This window comes from Nicotiana sylvestris, chromosome 10 (genome assembly GCF_000393655.2).
Source record: "Nicotiana sylvestris chromosome 10, ASM39365v2, whole genome shotgun sequence".
Classification (NCBI taxonomy): Eukaryota; Viridiplantae; Streptophyta; class Magnoliopsida; order Solanales; family Solanaceae; genus Nicotiana; species Nicotiana sylvestris.
The window spans coordinates 67,148,954-67,167,713 of NC_091066.1; the positions used below are offsets into that span (position 1 = coordinate 67,148,954).

An 18,760-nucleotide genomic window follows, 5' to 3' on the forward strand; every position below is an offset into this window, starting at 1 on the left:
AATCTTGGTCGTTGATCTTAGAGATCAACGACCCTCTTTCCCCCTTTCCTATTTTAATCCGAACGACCCCCTAACCCTAGCCATTTTTCTGAAGACAGCCACCCTTAGATCCCCTTCTCTGGTTCTCTCTGAAACTAACCCTAACCCTAGCGCCATCACCTAAATTTTCCCCCAAACCCTTTGATTATTACCCGTTCCATGGGTTTCCCTGGTGATTTGAGGCCCCTACCGGCCTCTTACCTTTTCTGGTTGTTCGATTTTGTTGTTTCATAAAGGGATCTCGAAGAGATCCAACTTAGATTTTGTTCGAAACCGTTTAAGAGTCCACCTACGGTCATCTCCATTTGTGAGTACTATTATCTTGTGTTTATGGCTCGAATCTCTGGTTCCAAACCAGATTTTCTTTCATCTATGTCATTTTCTCAAAACCCTCATCTCTTACATTTTGAATCTGTTCAGATCCTTGTAGATCTGAAACGTTTTCAAGTTTATACGGTAGTTTTCTTTAAAATTTTCCTGTTCTTCTTATATCGACTGATTTTAATGTTCCTCCAAATTAGGGTTTTAATTCTTTATTATTTGCTGTAGATCCAAAGTGGTTTCGAGTTTCTATAGCATTTCTCTTTAAAGGTTTTCTGCTTTCCTTACTGTTATCGACCCTAATGTTTTCTAAGAACTAGGGCTTCACTTCGTTTTGTTTCTGCAAAACTTTTCTACATTTCCTATGTGTTTGATTATCTTTTTCTACTGATTCTTTCATGACTATATTACAGTTTTTTAGTTTGTTTTATTATCTCATTATTCACTTCCATATTTGCCCGTTATTCCTTGAGTAATTGATTGATTATCTAACTGTCTAGTGTTCGAAATTTGCTTTGTTCACCGAGATGATTACTTCCTGTAATTTCTGCCTACTTTCCGTATTTTGGGATTCCTGATTGACACTACTTGACTTAATTACTCTTACTAAGCTTAATTTAGGGGAATTGATTGTTTTACCAACCTCGGATGATCACTAATTTACCTATTTACCTTATTTATGTGACTAATTGTCCTTGCTACTGGCCGGAGTTTAGTGTTCTGACGCTAATTGATTACCTACCTTATTTGGACCTCAATTTCAAGTTATTTTTGGATACAATCCCATGATTTTTTGCGTGTTGATTGGCCCTATCATGCCTAATTGATGGACTGATTGCTTTTTTTGCCTTATTTGCAAACCTTCAAACTGCTTTACCGTATTTACTCTACTCTACTGAATGCTATATAAGCCTCATTCTTTTCTTTAACACACATGCACACAGACATAGAAAAGTACACAAAGTTCTTGCTCTCTTCCTCTATCAATATCTTCTAATCTTTGTTGTTACATTGTCTAGCCGGCTGGAAGCCAAAGCTAGACCTTTGGACCCTATTTGCTTCACCCTTCTATTGCTATCTCTTAACTGGTATGCTTCCACTACTGCTATTCAATTAAACCTATGTGTTTCCTTATAATCATCATGTCTTTCTTCTGCTTAATCAAACCTATGTGTTTCCCTGCTCAATATGTTTACTGCTATTTAATTTAACTATGTGCCTTGTTATCAGCATGTCTACTTTATCTCATTTGATCCATGTGTGTAACGACCCGACTGGTCGTTTTGCCTTTTCGAACCCCGTTACCCTAAATAAAACTTCCCACACTTGCGTTAGCTAATTTATGACTTGCGGGGATGGTTAGTTTAGGGTTTGGAGGAATTTTGAGTGATATATGCCCACTTGAGTTCTTAGAATTTTCTTAAAAGACTAAGTCTGACTTTGGTCAACATTTTGAGAAAACGTACCCAGATTCGTGATTTGACGGTCCCGGAGGGTCCGTGGGAAAATATGGGACCTAGACGTATGCCTGGAATCAAATTCTGAGGTCCCTAGCCTGAGTAATGAATTTTTATTAGAAATTGTTAATTTGAAGTTTTAAGGATTCAAAGAAACTAAGTAATGATGGATTTCATGGGTATCGGGCTCGTATATTAGTTCCGAGGCCTGGTACAGGTCCAAAATATCATTGAATACTTGCCCATAAAATTTTGGTGTCAATCCGAGTAGTTTTAGGGTGATTTGGCCCGTTAGAGGAAAATTAAGAACTTGAAGTTCATATGTTTGATTCACTTGGTTTTAGGGGGTGCTTCCTAGATTTAGCATTGTTTCGGGTGTTCTGAAGGTTCGAGTAGGTCCGTCTCGTGATTTCAGACTTGTCAGTATGATCGGGCGGGGCCTGGGAGCCCCGAGCGTCAATCGGACGAGGCTCGAGTGAAGTGCAAAATTTGTGAAAGGGCTGAAGGTTGCTGCTTCTGTCATAACCGCACCTGAAGTTGGTGGACCGCAGGTGCGAGACCGCAGAAGCGGTCCGTGCATCGCAGAAGCGGCCCAAGGCAGGCCAGGCCAGGAACCTTAGATGCGGCTCCGCGGATGCGGGCTTCAGACCGCAAAAGCGGTCCCAGCCTTCCCTCCCCCTTTTTGCAGATGCGGTCTCATTCTCGCAAATGCGGTCCCCTGACCGTAGATGCGGAAATCACTGGGCAGTGAGGTTCATTTAATATGGGTTCTAAGTCATTTTTATCACATTTTCACTCCTCCATTGGCGATTTTGGGAGCTTTGGGGAGAAGAATTTTACTTAGCATTGTGAGGTAAGTTTATTACAATCCATCCTTAGTTTAATACTTGCATATTAGCTAGATTAAACACTAGAAATTACGTAAAATCAAGGGTTTAGAGCAAGACCTAGGGTTTTAATAAAACCTAGATTTAACCACGAAAATTGTTATGGAATTTATTAGAAATCATATATTATTGATCCTTAGGTTGTATAGAACAACTTCCTTCAAAAAATCTCGAAATCCGGGCACATGGGCCCGGGGTTGGAATTTAGGAAACTTGTATTAATGGTTGAGAAATTGCTTAAATAGCTAGAATTCGATCTTGTGAGTCTATATTGACTAGTTCTTACTTCATTTAACTAGTTTGGGATTATTCGGCTCCGAATTAAGGGCTTAGACTTGTTCTTGATATTTGGAAGTGCGCTTTGGAGCAAGGTGAGTCTCCTTTCTAATCTTGTAAGAGGGAATTGTCCACATAGGTGTAATAATTAAAGTAATTGTCATTATATGTGGGGGCGACATGCGCACTAGGTGACAAGAGTCCGTGCGTAGTGACTATTATATTAAGTTCGGGTAGTCTAGGGCCCAAAAGCATGCTCTACGTGATATTCTTGTAACATGATGTTAAATTCAGAGTTGTATAAATTATTTGATTAAGTTAAATGCAACTAGTGAGGGAACCTTATTCTATTTGGTCCTTAAAAGAGAATTTGGGAATTTCATATGAATGACTACTCCTCAGATATACGTTATTGTCTGCTTGTGATGATATTATTTATGTTTGACCGCGTCGCACGTGTGATTCGGGAGCGGGTAATAGATACATCTATGGTTCGAGCCGTTCGACCCTCGGCAGTGCACATTTTATTTTTATATTGGATCGGGTCGTACGTCCCTCAGTGTTATTTGTGCATGATTTGCTTAGCACTTTCTCTATGGATCGGACTTCATATCTGCTTAATATATATATATATATATATGGACACTCATGATGATATTTGGAAAAGAAATGTCATTCCATGCTTATTAATACTAATACCTCGTGTTATTCCTGCTTATTAAAATTTCTCCTCATATTATTTGACCTTAGTAAGTATCGAGTCGACTTCTCGTCTCTAATTCTTCGAGATTAGATAGGATACTTACTGGGTACATGTTGTTTATGTACTCATACTACACTTCTTACTTAATTGTACAGTATCTGAGGCAGGTGGATCTACTAGTCTGGTGCGCATCCTTGAGCGGATCCGAGACTTCTACGGTGGGCTGCTTCACTCCCATGCCGTTCAGCAGCCTGAAGAAGTCTTTCTTATGTATTTACTATTTGTTGTCTATCCTGATTCGGACAGTAGGATAGTGCGATTCTTTTGTATATTCTACTAGTTGCCCATAGCTTGTGACACCAGGTCTTGGCACACACTCGAGTAGACATTCATTTTTGTGTTGTATTATCACTTTAATACAGTATTGATCATTTCTGACCTCAACTTTAAATCGGAGGAATCTGTTGCTCTTAGTTTTGGTAAAGGTAAAATGAGAACTTAATTATACTTCCGCGCTGGCTTGCCTGACAATGGTGTCGGGCGCCATCATGACCTACTATGGAAATGGGTCGTGACAACATGGTATCAGAGGACTAGGTTCACGTTGGTCTCACAAGTCATGGGCAAACCTAATAGAGTCTTGTAGATCGGTACGGAGATGTCTGTATTTATCTTCGAGAGGCTATAGGGTATTAGGAAGGGCTACTCTTTATTCATTTCCTTTCATGCAGTGGTTGGTATACTAAATTCCCTCTTCTATTCTCTCATAGATGGTGAGGACACGCATGACTGATGTTCTGGACCTGGGAGGAGATGCTCCCCCCATTACTAGAGGCCGAGGTAGAGGTCGGGGGAGGTCACCGACCCGTAGTAGGGGACGAGGGCATCCCAGAGTTATTCCAGTAGCACCACCAGCGGATCCTGCGGAAGATCCTATTATCAAGGAGTAGGGCAAGGTGCCCGATGTTGAGCCTACCTCGGCATACTTCATGACAGCACCGGGATTTCAGGAGGTCATGGGTCGTATGTTATGGTTCATGGATTCTATGACTCATGTTGGTTTATTTCCAGCAGACCCAGCTACCTCACAGGCAGGAGGGGGAGCACAGACCCCTACTACTCAGGATCCAGGACATGTATCTGCAGTGTATTAGGCTCCGGGTTCACTACCCGCAGATGGGGCTCAACCAGTTGCTGCAGTGGCACCCCAGCCCAGGCCAGTTGCGGATGGCGATCCACAGAAGTTATTGGATAGATGGACTAGGCTTCACCCTCCCATCTTCGGGGGTGAGCAACATGAGGATGCCCAAGACTTCATCGATAGGTGCAGGGACATACTGCACAATATGAGGATATTGGAGTTGCATGGAGTTGACTTCACTACTTTTCAGCTTGAGGGCAGGGCCCGTAGATGGTGGCAGTCCTATGTTCTTGGCAGACCAGTAGGTTCTCCTCCCCTTACTTGGGGTCAGTTCACACAGTTATTCCTGGATCGGTATATTCCATTCTCTGAGAGGGAAGAGCTACGGTATCAGTTTGAGCATCTTGAGTAGGGTCAGATGTCGGTGACCGATTATGAGGCGAGGTTCTCCGAGTTGTCTCGCCATGCACTCATAATACTTCCCATAGATGCATAGAGAGTGCGGATATTTGTTGCGGGGTTTCACCCCACTATTCGATTGGGCATGTCCCGAGAGGTGGAGATAGGTACTGAGTATCGGCTAGTGATTGAGATTGCTCGCAGGATTGAGGGGTATCGCCAGAGGGGTAGAGAACAGATGCATCAGAATAAGAAGGCTAGATTTTCGGGAGAGTTCATAGGTGCCCCAGCTAGGGGTAGGTCACTTCGGGAGGGGTAAGCCCAGCAGGCCCCCGCATTCAGCGCTACCACCCCCTCCCCGACGTGCTCCAGTGAGGCCTTATTTCAATGCGATGTCGGAGAGTTCTTACCACCCACCAGCTGTTCAGGGTTCCTCCGACGGGTATTTTGGATATCAGGGTCCCTCCAGTGCTCCCTTCAGTGTTGTGCCAGAGAGTTCATATCGCCCACTAGCCATCCAGGGCTCTTCTAGTGGGTATTCGGGCCAGCAGGCTCAAACTTCAGGGCAGCAGGCTATGGTACCGAGAGTATGCTACGAGTGTGGAGATTTGAGTCATATGAAGAGGACCTGACCCAAACTTCAGGGCAACACAGTGCAATAGGGTCAGCAGCCCATGATATCAGCACCAGCTGCCCAGCCACCTAGAGGTGGAGGGCAGGCTAGTAGAGGTCGTCCTAGAGGTGGAGGTCAGGCAGGGAGAGGTCAGCTAGCTACTGCTCAGTCAAGTGGAGGCCAGCCAGCCGGTGCTCTAGCCAGATTCTATGCCCTTCCGGCCAGGCCAGATGCATTGGCCTCAGATGCCGTCATCACAGGTATTATTTCCGTCGGTGGTAGGGATGCTTCGGTATTATTTGATCTAGGGTCTACTTATTCATATGTATCATCTCTGTTTGCTCATTTCCTGGTTATTTCTCCCGAGCCTTTGGGCACTCCTATTCATGTGTCCACTCCTGTGGGCGATTCAGTGGTTGTAGATCGGATCTACCGGTCCTGTGTGGTCACATTCTGTGGTTTCGAGACTAGAGCAGGTCTTTTATTGCTTGATATGATCGATTTTAAGGTCATCCTGGGCATGGATTGGTTATCTTCATATCACGCCATCCTCGATTGCCATGCCAAGACCGTTTCACTAGTGATGCCAGGGTTGCCGAAGTTAGAGTGGAAGGGTTCCACAGTTGATACACCTAGTCGGGTTATTTCTTTCCTAAAGGCTTGGCATATGGTCTAGAAGGGGTGTTTGGCTTATTTAGCTTATGTCCGAGACACCACCGTAGAGTCTCCGACGATTGATTCAGTTCCAGTGGTTGAATAGTTCACCAATGTTTTTTCCTTTTGACCTTCCTGGCATGCCTCCGGATCGTGATATTGATTTCTGTATTGATTTGGCTCCAGGCACCCAGCCTATATCTATTCTACCATACCATATGGTCCTAAGGAGTTGAAGGAGTTGAAAGAGCAGCTTGAGGAATTGTTGGCGAAGGGGTTTGTTAGGCCTAGTGTATCGCCATGGGATGCACCGGTGTTATTTGTGAAGAAGAAGGATGGGACCATGCAGATGTGCATTGATTACCGCCAGTTGAACAAAGTCACCATCAAAAACAAGTATCCGTTGCCTCGTATCGATGATTTGTTCGACCAATTGCTGGGTGCTAGGGTGTTCTCTAAGATAGACCTGAGGTCAGGGTATCATCAGTTGAAGATTCGGGACTCGGATGTTCCGAAGACTGCATTCCTGACTAGATATGGCCATTATGAGTTTTTGGTGATGTCCTTTGGCTTGAATAATGCCCCAGTGGCATTTATGGATTTGATGAACAGGGTATTCAGGACTTATATTGATTCGTTTGTCATTGTCTTCATTGACGACATCTTGATATACTCACGTAGCTTGGGGGAGCACGAGCAGCATTTGAGAGTAGTGCTTCAAGCTTTGCGAGAGAAGAAGCTATATGCTAAGTTCTCCATGTGTGAGTTTTGGCTAGAGTTAGTGGCATTCTTGGGGCATGCTGTGTTAGGAGGGGCATTCAGGTAGATCCCAAGAAGATTGAGGCAATTCTGAGTTGGCCACGTCCTACTTCAGTGACCGAGATCAGGAGTTTCCTGGGGTTAGCAGGTTATTATAGATGATTCGTGCAGGTCTTTTCATCTATAGCATCACCTCTGACTAGATTGACCCAGAAGGGTGCTCCATTCCGTTGGTCTGATGATTGCGAGGAGAGCTTCCCGAAGCTCAAGACAGCTTTGACTACATCACTAATCCTTGTATTTCCTTCAGGTTCGGGGATGTATACGGTATATTGCAATGCTTCATGTGTTGGCTTGGGATGTGTACTGATGGAGGAGGGGCGAGTTATTGTATATGCATCGCGTCAGCTGAAGGTTCATGAGAAGAATTATCCTGTGCATGATCTAGAGTTGGCCGCGATTGTTCATGCTCTTAAGATATAGAGGCATTATCTGTATGGGGCATCATGTGAGGTTTATACTGATCATCGCAGCTTACAATATTTATTCAAGCAGAGGGATCTTAATTTGAGGCAGAGTAGGTGGCTTGAGTTACTGAAGGATTATGACATCGCCATTCTTTATCATCCGAGCAAGGAGAATGTGGTCGCGGATGCCTTGAGCAGAAAGGCAGAGAGTATGGATAGCTTGGCATTCATTCCAGCAGCGGAGAGGCCACTAGCTTTGGACATTCAGTCCTTGGCTAGCAAACTTGTGAAGTTGGACCTTTTAGAGCCTAGCCGAGTTCTAGCATATGTGGTTGCTCAATCTTCATCATTGGGGCAGATCAAGGCCTGACAGTTTCATAATCCACATTTGGCAGTTCTTAGAGAGACAGTACTTCAGGGAGGTGCCAAGGAGGTTTCTATTGGCGAGGATGGTGCTTTGCGGCTTCAGGGCCGTCTATGTGTTCATAATGTTGATGGTCTGTAGGAGAGGATTCTAGAAGAGGCTCATAGTTCGCGGTATTCCATTCATCTGGGTGCCACAAAAATGTATTGTGACTTGAGGTAGCACTACTGGTGGCGGAGAATGAAGAAAGACATAGTGGAGTATGTAGCTAGATGTTTGAATTGCCAGCAGGTCAAGTATGAACACCAGAGGTCGGGTGGCCTACTTTAGCAGATACCTATACCTGAGTGGAAGTGGGAGTACATCACCACAGATTTCGTAGTTGGGTTGTCGTGGACTTTACGGAAGTTTGATTCAGTATAGGTCATTGTGGATAGGTTGACCAAGTCGGTCACTTCATTCCAGTGGCGACTACTTATACAGTCGGAGCGGATAGTTTAGATTTTAGAGGATATGCTTAGAGCATGTGTGATTGACTTTGGATGGCAGTGGGATCAGTTCTTGCCTTTAGTGGAGTTTGCATACAACAACAGCTATCAGTCCAGTATAGAGATGGCTCCATACGAGGCTTTATATGGTCGACGTTGTTGTTCTCCTATCGGGTTGTTTGAGCCTGGTGAGGATAAGTTGTACGGTACATATTTGGTACAGGATGCTTTGGATAAGGTAAAGTTGATTCAGGAAAGGCTTCGCACAGCTCAGTCCAGACAGAAGAGTTATGTGGATCAGAAGGGGCGTGATGTATCATTTATGGTTGGCAAGAAGGTTCTCTTGAAGGTCTCGCCAATGAAGGGCATTATGAGGTTTGAAAAGAAGGGCAAGTTGAACCCAAGGTTTATTTGTCCCTTTGAGGTGTTGAGGCAAGTTGGGGAGGTTGCCTGTGAGCTTGCTTTACCCCCAGCTTATTGGGAGTTCATCCAGTTTTTCATGTATCGATGCTTCGGAAGTATCATGCCGACCTATCCCATGTGTTGGACTTCAGTACTATCCAGCTGGATGAGAGTTTAGGTTATGAGGAGGAGCCAATAGCCATTATTGATAGACAAGATCGCCAGTTGAGGTCCAAGAGGATTTCTGCGGTAAAGGTCTAGTGGAAGGGCCAACTGATCGAGGAGGTGACTTGGGAGTCCGAGGAGAACATGCGGAGCAGATATCCACACTTATTCAGTAGCTCAGGTACTTTTCTATGTCCGTTCGAGGACAAACGATTATTTAAGAGGTGGAGAATGTAACGGCTCGACTGGTCGTTTTGCCTTTTCGAATCTCGTTCCCCTAAATAAAATTTCCCACACTTGCTTTAGCTAATTTACGACTTGCGGGGACGGTTAGTTCGGGGTTTGGAGGAATTTTGAGTGATATATGCCCACTTGAGTTCTTAGAATTTTCTTAAAAGACTAAGTTTGACTTTGGTCAATATTTTGAGAAAACGGACCCGGATTCGTGATTTGACGGTCCCGGAGGGTCCGTGGAAAAACATGGGACATGGGCATATGCCCGGAATCGAATTACGAGGTCCTTAGCTCGAGTAATGAATTTTTATTAGAAATTGTTAATTTGAAGTTTTAAGGATTCAAAGAAACTAAGTAATGATGGATTTCATGGGTATCAGGCTCGTATATTGGTTCCGAAGCCTGGTACAGATCCGAAATATCATTTAAGATTTGCTTGTAAAAATTTGGTGTCAATCCGAGTAGTTTTAGGGCGATTTGGCCCATTAGAGGAAAATTAAGAACTTGAAGTTCATAAGTTTTATTCATTTGGTTTTAGGGGGTGATTCCTAGATTTAGCGTTGTTTTGGGTGTTTCGAAAGTTCGAGTAGGTCCGTCTCATGATTTTAAACTTGTCGGTATGTTCGGGCGGGGCCCGGGAGCCCCGAACGTCAATCGAACGAGGCTCGAGTGAAGTGGAAAATTTGAGAAAGGGATGAAGGTTGCTGCTTCTGTGATAAATGCACCTGCGGTTGGTGGACCACAGGTGCGAGACCGCAGAAGTGGCCCAAGGCAGGCTAGGCCAGGAACCGCAGATACGCTCCCTAGCCGTAGATGCGGGCTTTAGACCGCAGAAGTGGTCCCAGCCTTTTCTCCCCCTTTCGCAGATACGGTCTCATTCTCGCAGATGGGGGACCGCAGATGCCGTCCCCTGACCACAGATGCCGTCCCCTGACCGCAGACGCAAAAATCGCTGGGCAGTGAGGTTCATTTAATACGGGTTCTAAGTCATTTTTATCACATTTTCACTCTTCCATTGGCGATTTTGGGAGCTTTGGGGAGAAGACTTTCACTTAGTACTGTGAGGTAAGTTTATTCCACCCATCCTTAGTTTAATACTTGCGTATTAGGTAGATTAAACACTAGAAATTACGTAAAATCAAGGGGTTAGAGCAAGACCTAGGGTTTTAATAAAAACCTAGATTTAACCACGAAAATTGTTATGGAATTAATTAGAAATCATATATTATTGATCCTTAGGTTGTAGAGAACAACTTTCTTCGAAAAATCTCGGAATCCGGGCACATGGGCCCGGGGTCGGAATTTAGGAAACTTGTGTTAATGGTTGGGAAATTGCTTAAATAGCTAGAATTCGATCTTGTGAGTCTATATTGACTAGTTCTTACTTCATCTAACTTGTTTGGGATTGTTCGGCTCCGAATTGAGGGCTTGGACTTGTTCTTAATATTTGGAAGTGCGCTTTGGAGCGAGGTGAGTCTCCTTTCTAATCTTGTAAGAGGGAATTGTCCCCATAGGTGTGATAGTTGAAGTAATTGTCATTATATGCGAGGGCTACGTGCGCACTAGGTGACGAGAGTCCGTGCGTAGCGACTATTATGTTAAGTTCGGGTAGTCTAGGGCCCAAAAGCATGCTCTACGTGATATTCTTGTAACTTGATGTTAAATTCGGAGTTGTATAAATTATTTGATTAAGGTAAATGCAACTAGTGAGGGAACCTTATTCTATTTAGTCCTTAAAAGAGAATTTGGGAATTTCCTGTGAATGACTACTCCTCAGATATAAGTTATCGTCTGCTTGTGATGATTTTATTTATGTTTGACCGCGTCGCACGTGTGATTCGCGAGCGGGGTAATAGATGCATCTATGGTTCGAGCCGTTCGACCCTCGGCAGTGCACAATTTATTTTATGTTGGATCGGGCCGTACGTTCCTCGGTGTTATTTGTGCATGATTTGCTTAGCACTTTCTCTGTGGACTGGACTTCATATCTGCTTAATATATATATGGACACTCATGATGATATTTGGAAAAGAACTGTCATTCCATGCTTATTAATACTAATACCTCGTGTTATTCCTACTTATTAAAATTTCTCCTCATATTATTTGACCTTAGTAAGTATCGAGTCGACTTCTCGTCTCTACTTCTTCGAGATTAGACGAGATACTTACTGGGTACATGTTGTTTATGTACTCATACTACACTTCTGTACTTAATTGTACATGATCTGAGGCAAGTGGATCTGGTTACCAGTCTGGTGTGCATCCTTGAGCGAACCCGAGACTTCTACGGTGAGCTGCTTCTTTCACATGCCGTTCAGCAGCCTGAAGAAGTCTTTCTTATGTATTTACTTTTGTTGTCTATCCGATTCGGACAGTAGGATAGTGCGATTCTTTTGTATATTCTACTAGTTGCCCATAGCTTGTGACACCAGGTCTTGGCACACACTCGAGTAGACATTCATTTTTGTGTTGTATTATCACTCTGATATAGTATTGATCATTTCTGAGCTCAACTTTAAATCGGAGGAATCTGTTGCGCTTAGTTTTGGTAAAGGTAAAATGAGAACTTAATTATACTTCCGCGTCGGCTTGCCTGATAATGGTGTCGGGCGCCATCATGACCTACTGTGGAAATAGGTCGTGACAATGTGCTTCATGTTTATTGTTCCTAACCAACATGTTTACTGCTATTCAATTAAACTATGTGTCTTGTTATCAACATGTCTACTTCTGTTTAACCTATGTGTTCAGCCTGTCTACTTATGTTTAAGTTAAACCTATGTCCTTCCTACTTTCGGCATGCCTACATGTCTGTTTATATGTGTCACGACCCAACCCCCAAACCCGGTCGTGATGGCGCCTCTCGTGAAGACAAGGCCAGCAGACCAAAACGGAACACCTCTTTTAAACAGTTAATCATCATAAACAGTAATAACATATAATATAATACTCATAAATTGCAAAATTTAACTATAATAACCGCAAGAACCATCCCGACACAGCCCAAACCGGGGTGTCACAAGTCATGAGCTACTACAGAATCTGCTATAGGTCTACAAAGTACGGAATCCAATACAATAGTCTAAAGAAAACATAAATGATAGAGGATAAGAGAAACAAGGGGCTGCGGACGTCAATAGCTACCTCATAACTCCAAATCACTGCCTAGCCTTGACGGAATCAGCGCTCAGGTGCGGACTCTGCTATACCTGAATCTGCACACACGGTGCAGGGAGTAATATGAGTACTCCAACTTAGTAAGTAACAATCATAAATAATGGCTGAAAGTATGAAAACACGTAAAGGCACAAAGCAAGTCCATATCAAGCAGTAAAAATCACTTAAAGCAGTAAATCAGTGAAGAAATCAAATGATATTCCTTTTAAAACAAGTAAAACCGGTAATTTAATAGGTATATAACAAGTAGAAATCCTCCCCTCGGGCACAGTATCAATCGCTCAGCATAGTATCAGCCCCTCGGGCTCACTCTCAGTACAGTATCAGCCCCTCGGACTCAGTATCAATCATTCAGAACAGTATCAGCCCCTCGGGCTCACTCTCAGAATAGTATCAGCCCCTCGGGCTACCTCAGAATCACTCATATCAGCCCCTCGGGCATAGCATCAATCACTCAGAACAATGGGTACCTGCGCTCACTGTGGGTGTGCAGACTCTGGAGTGGCCCCTTACGGCCCAAGCGCTATATCAAGCCACCTCATGGCATCATCACTCAACATATCCTCACATCACTCAAGCCATCGCGTGGCATATAAAGTATCTCAGGCCCTCGGCCTCATATCACTCAGCATATCCTCACATATGGCCATCGGCCTCACTCAGTCCAAAAATCATCACAAGCCCCTTGGGCATTAGTAAAACAGTAGTTCTCAGCCCAAAACATGATGTAGAAATATCATTTAAGTTTCAAATCTGAGTAAAAGTAGCTGAGTTTGTAAAACAGTAGATATCAACAGGACTGAGTTCAAATAATAAGTCAAGCAGTGAGGAAACAATGATAAAAATCCCCGAAGGATTCAAATAGTTGGCACGAAGCCCAAATATGGCAATCAGCCCAAATTATGATGATAACAAATGAATTTCAATCAAATATTCGGTAAAATCATCAATCAGGATGGACCAAGTCACAATCTCCAGTAGTGAAAGACCCCACGCTCATCATCCAGTGCGTATCTTGCCTCAATATAGCACTACGATGTGCAATTCGGGGTTTCAAACCCTCAGGACATCATTTACAACCATTACTCACCTCGAATTGGCTAATTCTCTAGCTTGCGATGCCTTTGCCCCTCGAATTGGCCTCCACGCGCGTCGAATCTATCCAAAATCAGAACGAATACATCACAATATGCTAAGGGAACAAATCCCAAGCGAAAACATTCGAAAAATATCAAAAATCCCGAAATTAGCAAAACCCGAGCCCGAGGCCCACGTCTCAGAATCAGGTAAAATTCACATTTTCAGAATCCTCATGCCCTCACGAGTCTAACCATACCAAAATTATCCAATTCTGATACAATTTGGCCCTTCAAATCATCATTTTACATTTTTGAAAGGTTTCACAATTTTCTTCCCAAATTCCATCCCAAATCACGAATTAAATGATGAATTCAGTGATAGATTCATGTATTCTAGCCAAATCTGAGTTAAAATCACTTACCCCGATGAATTTCTTGAAAAACCTTCGAAAAATTGCCAAAATCCGAGCTCTCTAGGTCAAAATATTAAATAAAACCCAAAACCTCGTATTTATAGGTACCCCTGAGATCAGCTACCGTGGGCCACACCAAATCGGCCGCGGTCCGCACAAGACAGTGCGGTCCGCGCAAAAACTACCGCGGCCGCACAGGCCCTTCCTCTACAGTGACAGGCTTTAGCATTTTGGCCATAACTTTTCCTACATATGTCCAAATTGCAATATCTTTACCTTTCTGGAAACTAGACACAAAGGGCTACAACTTTTATTTTTGAATCACCTCAAAATCCCTTGTATATAAAATGATATGAGCTTACGAAGTTGGACCAGCGGGAAGGTTCTTCACCGCGCCCGCGCCCACTTTTGTGCAGTCCGTGCGACGCCTACCGCGACCGCGCTCGCTTTTGTGCGGTACGCACAGCACTCACCGCGGGCGCACTCATTTTTGTGCGGACCGCGTGGGTGAGTTCCGGGGCCTGCAACCATCCTGGACCTGCTATACCTATGATTTTCGGCCTAAAACATCCCGGAACCTACCCAGGATCCCCGAAACTTCAAACTAATTGTACCAACACATCCCATGACATCGTTCAAACTTGTTAAACACTTCGGTATGCTTACAACAACATCAAATCACCAATTTAACATAGGATTCAAGCCTAAGAACTCCAAGAACTCTTAAATTATGCTTTCGATCAAAAGGTCTATCAAATCTCGTCCGAATGACCTGAAATTTTACACACACATCCCAAATGACACAACGAAGCTACTGAAACTCTCGGAATTCCATTCCGACCCCTATATCAAAATCTCGCCTATCAACCGGAATTTGCCAAAATATCAATTTCGCCAATTCAAGCCTAAATCTTCTCTACAACTCCAAAACCCATTCCGATCGCGCTCCTAAGTCACAAATCACCTCCCAAAGCTAACCGAACCATCGGAACTCACTTCCGAGCCTTCTAACCCATAAGTCAACATCCGGTTGACTTTTCCAACTTAAGCCTTCTTAAAGGAGACTAAGTATCTCATTTCTTACCAAATCCTCTCCGAACTCGAACTAATCAACCCGATCACATAAAACACGAATAACGAATTATAAAGAAGCTGAAATGGGGGAAACGGAGAAGTAACTCATGAGATGACTGGGCGGGTCGTCACAATATGTAAATTAGACCTATGTCTATTTGTTTCTCGACTAACATGTTCTTCTTGCCCTGTTTTAAGTACTCATTTCTAACAAACTCCTGATTGATTCATGATTCCTATGTTCTCAACCTTATTGCCTTCCTGTATGACTATCTTACCTAGCATGCTACCCTATGACCAATATCTACCTGTATGATTACCTAATAGTTAATGGATTAAAGCCATATTAAACTTGCCTTATCTGTTATTGATTGATGGAGTTCAGGGCTGAACTCCTTATATTAAGTGTGTGCTGTTATGATTCTTGTGATCTAATAATCTGCTTCTATGCACTTTTGAAACCCAAACTATCTTTTTAAAAACAAAATTGTCTCCTATTTTAATACACTATTTTCAACTCCTACTCTTAGAACATCTAGGGCCCTGCCCCTCTAGTGTGAGCATTGCCTAGGAGTCCATGAGACTCCTCTAAACTTTAACACACTGAGGTTGGCTCTCAAAACTTGCTCACAAAAGGTTTATTTAAAAGTTTTCTGGTGTGAGCATTGCCCGGGGTCCCTGAGGCCCTTGGGAACTTTGACACACCAGGATACCATTGGGTGCCCTATGAGAGTATTGGCATGTTCATACTTGGTTGAAGGCCTGGCTTTTCAGGTTTACTGTTTGGGCCTGTTCAGGATCCCTATAGTTTTAGCAGTTCCACTTCTGTAATTCATTATTTATGTTTGGGTTGTAATAATAATTTCTTTGTAAACAGATATTGGGGATATTAGTAAAACTGGGAAGGATTCTTATATGTATTTTGTTGGGAACGGGTAGATACTATGCCTACAAGTTTAAAATTAGTTCCTGCAATTAGAAACTATGACTATAGGTTAATGCGATGTTTGTTTTACTTATGTTCATTTAGATATCATGCCTATAAGTTTAAAATTAGTCTTGCATTCTAGATACCATGCAAAAAAGTTTTAAATCAGTTTCTGCATGCAAAAAAGGTTCAAATCAACTTCTGCATTTAGATATCATGTCTATAAGGTTTTAAAACCATTTTCTGCATTTAGATACTATGTATATAAGTTTTAAATCAGTTTCTACACCTAGACAACATGCCTATAGGACCTAATAAACCAAGCTGCCTGCTTAAAATTATTTACTAGTTTATCGCGGTTCTGATTAACGATTAGATATCATGTTCATAGTACATCTATGATCCACACTTAGGTAAGCCTGTAGGGAGATTAAAATCTAGAAATTATAAAACTGTGCTTTGTTTGTAAACTACCGAGATTCAGCTAGTCCTAAAATCAGTAGGCAACTGATTAAGTACCTTCTGCCCTGCTTTAATACAACACTGCATATGTTCTTCTTTGTGCCTACCTAGATATCGTGCTATAGGACTTCTAAAGTGTCTAAAATATTATTGTTTGAGACGTGCAATTGTCTGCTTATTTATGGAGGTAAAATGCGATCCTTTAATTGTTCCTTTATCTAATAGTCCTATTTGTTTTGCTTGTCGCTTAGATTTTCTCCTTTGAAAACACCATAGGAGAGTCTAGATCCACCTTAAGTCCTAAACACCTATGGGACCATAAGTAAGGGACGAGTAATGCACACATAGAGTACGTTTAGTTAGAATCTCTTAGATAACCATTAAGGGAAGGGTAATTGGGTAGTACAGTATATGATGACTTGTGCGCTAATGCTATGTGTATCACACCAACTTGGGGACGATTACCAAGTATTGCACTGAAGTGATCATATATGCTAAAAATCCTAGGACCTCTGTTACTCCTTGTTTTAAATGTAATATTCATCTGTCTAAATTTCTTTATTTGTTTATAAGACTAATTCACCTAATTCGAGTTTGGCCGGGATCCAACATTGTAGACCTCGAGGGGTGCCTAACACCTTCCCCTCAAGGTTATTTTGATCCCTCACCCAATCTCTGGTAATGCAAATCGGTTTTATAAGTTACTTGCTTTAGGTGCCCTAACACACCTTAAATCCGTTAGGTGGCGACTCTTCAAATTCCATACCCAATTTCCAAAAGGAAATGAGTTATTCCTAAGAAATGTCGAAAGCCAAACTTCCGCGAGGAAAAAGGGGGTGCGACAACAACATGTGAATCATAGGAAATTTTAATAATACCATTATTTTGTTGAAATGAATAACCAGCTTTGTCAAAAAGCCAAACCGAAACTAATTCGTCTCATAACGGTACAAAAATAGTATTTTTGAACGAATACTAGAATTCTTTTTAAAAGGTAAAATAGATGTCCCTATAACTCTACTTTTGCTTTGAGTCCATTGCCCACAATAACTCTAGCTTCATCCTATTTTGGCTTCGGTCTACTTACTAGATCGTGCAAGTCATTGGTTACATGAATAGTTGCACCACTATCCAACACCAGAAATTTAAAGGGACGTGAACACGACTAGTTTCAAAGCAGACAACAGCCAAAAGTTTACCTGGTTTCTTTTTCAGAAGACAGCCAGCTTTCTTATGGCCTACTTGTTTGCAATCCCAACACTTGATTTATTTCCTAATTACAGCTTGAGGACCAAGAGTATTATAAGACTGACCTTGGTTAACACCAGGCTTATTAGTATGACCACTAAACCACCTGGATGATGAGACTGGCCATGTTTCTTTTTATGGAATTTGGGTCCACCTCTTCTTTTATAAGAGGGATAACCAGCCGATCTAGACTAACTAACAAAGTTTACTACACCCTCAACTTTTTCCTTTTGGATCCTCCCTTTCTCTACCACATAAACAGTAATAAGCTCATCAACACTCCACTTAGCTTTTTGTGCATTATAGGTTATCTTAAGCTGGTTAAACTGCTCAGGAAAGGACCTTAGGGATTGGTGAACAAGAAAATCATCGGTAATGGTTACACCTAAATTATTCAGTTTAGTAGCAATATTAACCAATTTCATAATATGATCACGGACACTACCTGCAAGGTCATACTTTATGATAGATAGAGAATAAATTAGGCTACCTATCTCAGCTTTATCAGATTCTAGGAATTTTTGTCCAATGGCACTGAAGAAATCTTTTGCATTTCCATTATCCTTAATTGCATCTTTTATGTGATCAGAAATGGATCTCTTCATGATGATAAGGCTCAATTTGTTAGACTTCATTTGTTCCTCATACTTAGCCTTTTCATCAGCAGTGCTAGTAGTTGTAGGTTCAACAGGTTTCTGTTCAGTCAATGCAAAGTCCTGTGATGTTCTAAATGTCAATCCCACACAAGAGGGGGAGGGTGATTTGTGTGGTACCCAATTTTCGCTCTAGAAGAACCTGGCTCTTCTAGGTGTTCTAACTACTACTGTTTGCCGAATAAAAAGTACATAAAATAAAGAACACAAAGATTTTTACGTGGAAAACACCTGGATCAAAAGGTAAAAAAACCATTACCTACTACTCAGTAGGATTTTCCCAAACTTCCACTAAAATCACTGAGCCAAAACAGCATTTACAAAAACTCTTTGTAAACCTAAGGATTAACTCTAA

General features: G+C 42.3%; 1 protein-coding gene across 1 annotated transcript; it reads left to right on the forward strand.

The window, feature by feature from the left end:
* Window positions 1-8,692: 8,692 nt before the first annotated feature.
* LOC138879459 (uncharacterized) lies at window positions 8,693-16,053 on the forward strand. The gene is made up of 2 exons (XM_070159070.1): window positions 8,693-9,020; window positions 15,992-16,053. The coding sequence occupies exons 1-2, from the start codon at window positions 8,693-8,695 to the stop codon at window positions 16,051-16,053; spliced, it is 390 nt and encodes a 129-aa protein (XP_070015171.1).
* The last annotated feature ends 2,707 nt before the right edge of the window (window positions 16,054-18,760 follow it).

Excerpts from the sequence above, each read along its gene's own strand:
- LOC138879459 (XM_070159070.1), top strand. The coding sequence starts at position 8,693 with ATGGCTCCATACGAGGCTTTATATGGTCGACGTTGTTGTTCTCCTATC. Across the intron at positions 9,021-15,991 it reads GCAAGTTGGGGAGGTTGCCT|ATATTGGGGATATTAGTAAA; the intron begins GTGAGCTTGCTT and ends CTTTGTAAACAG.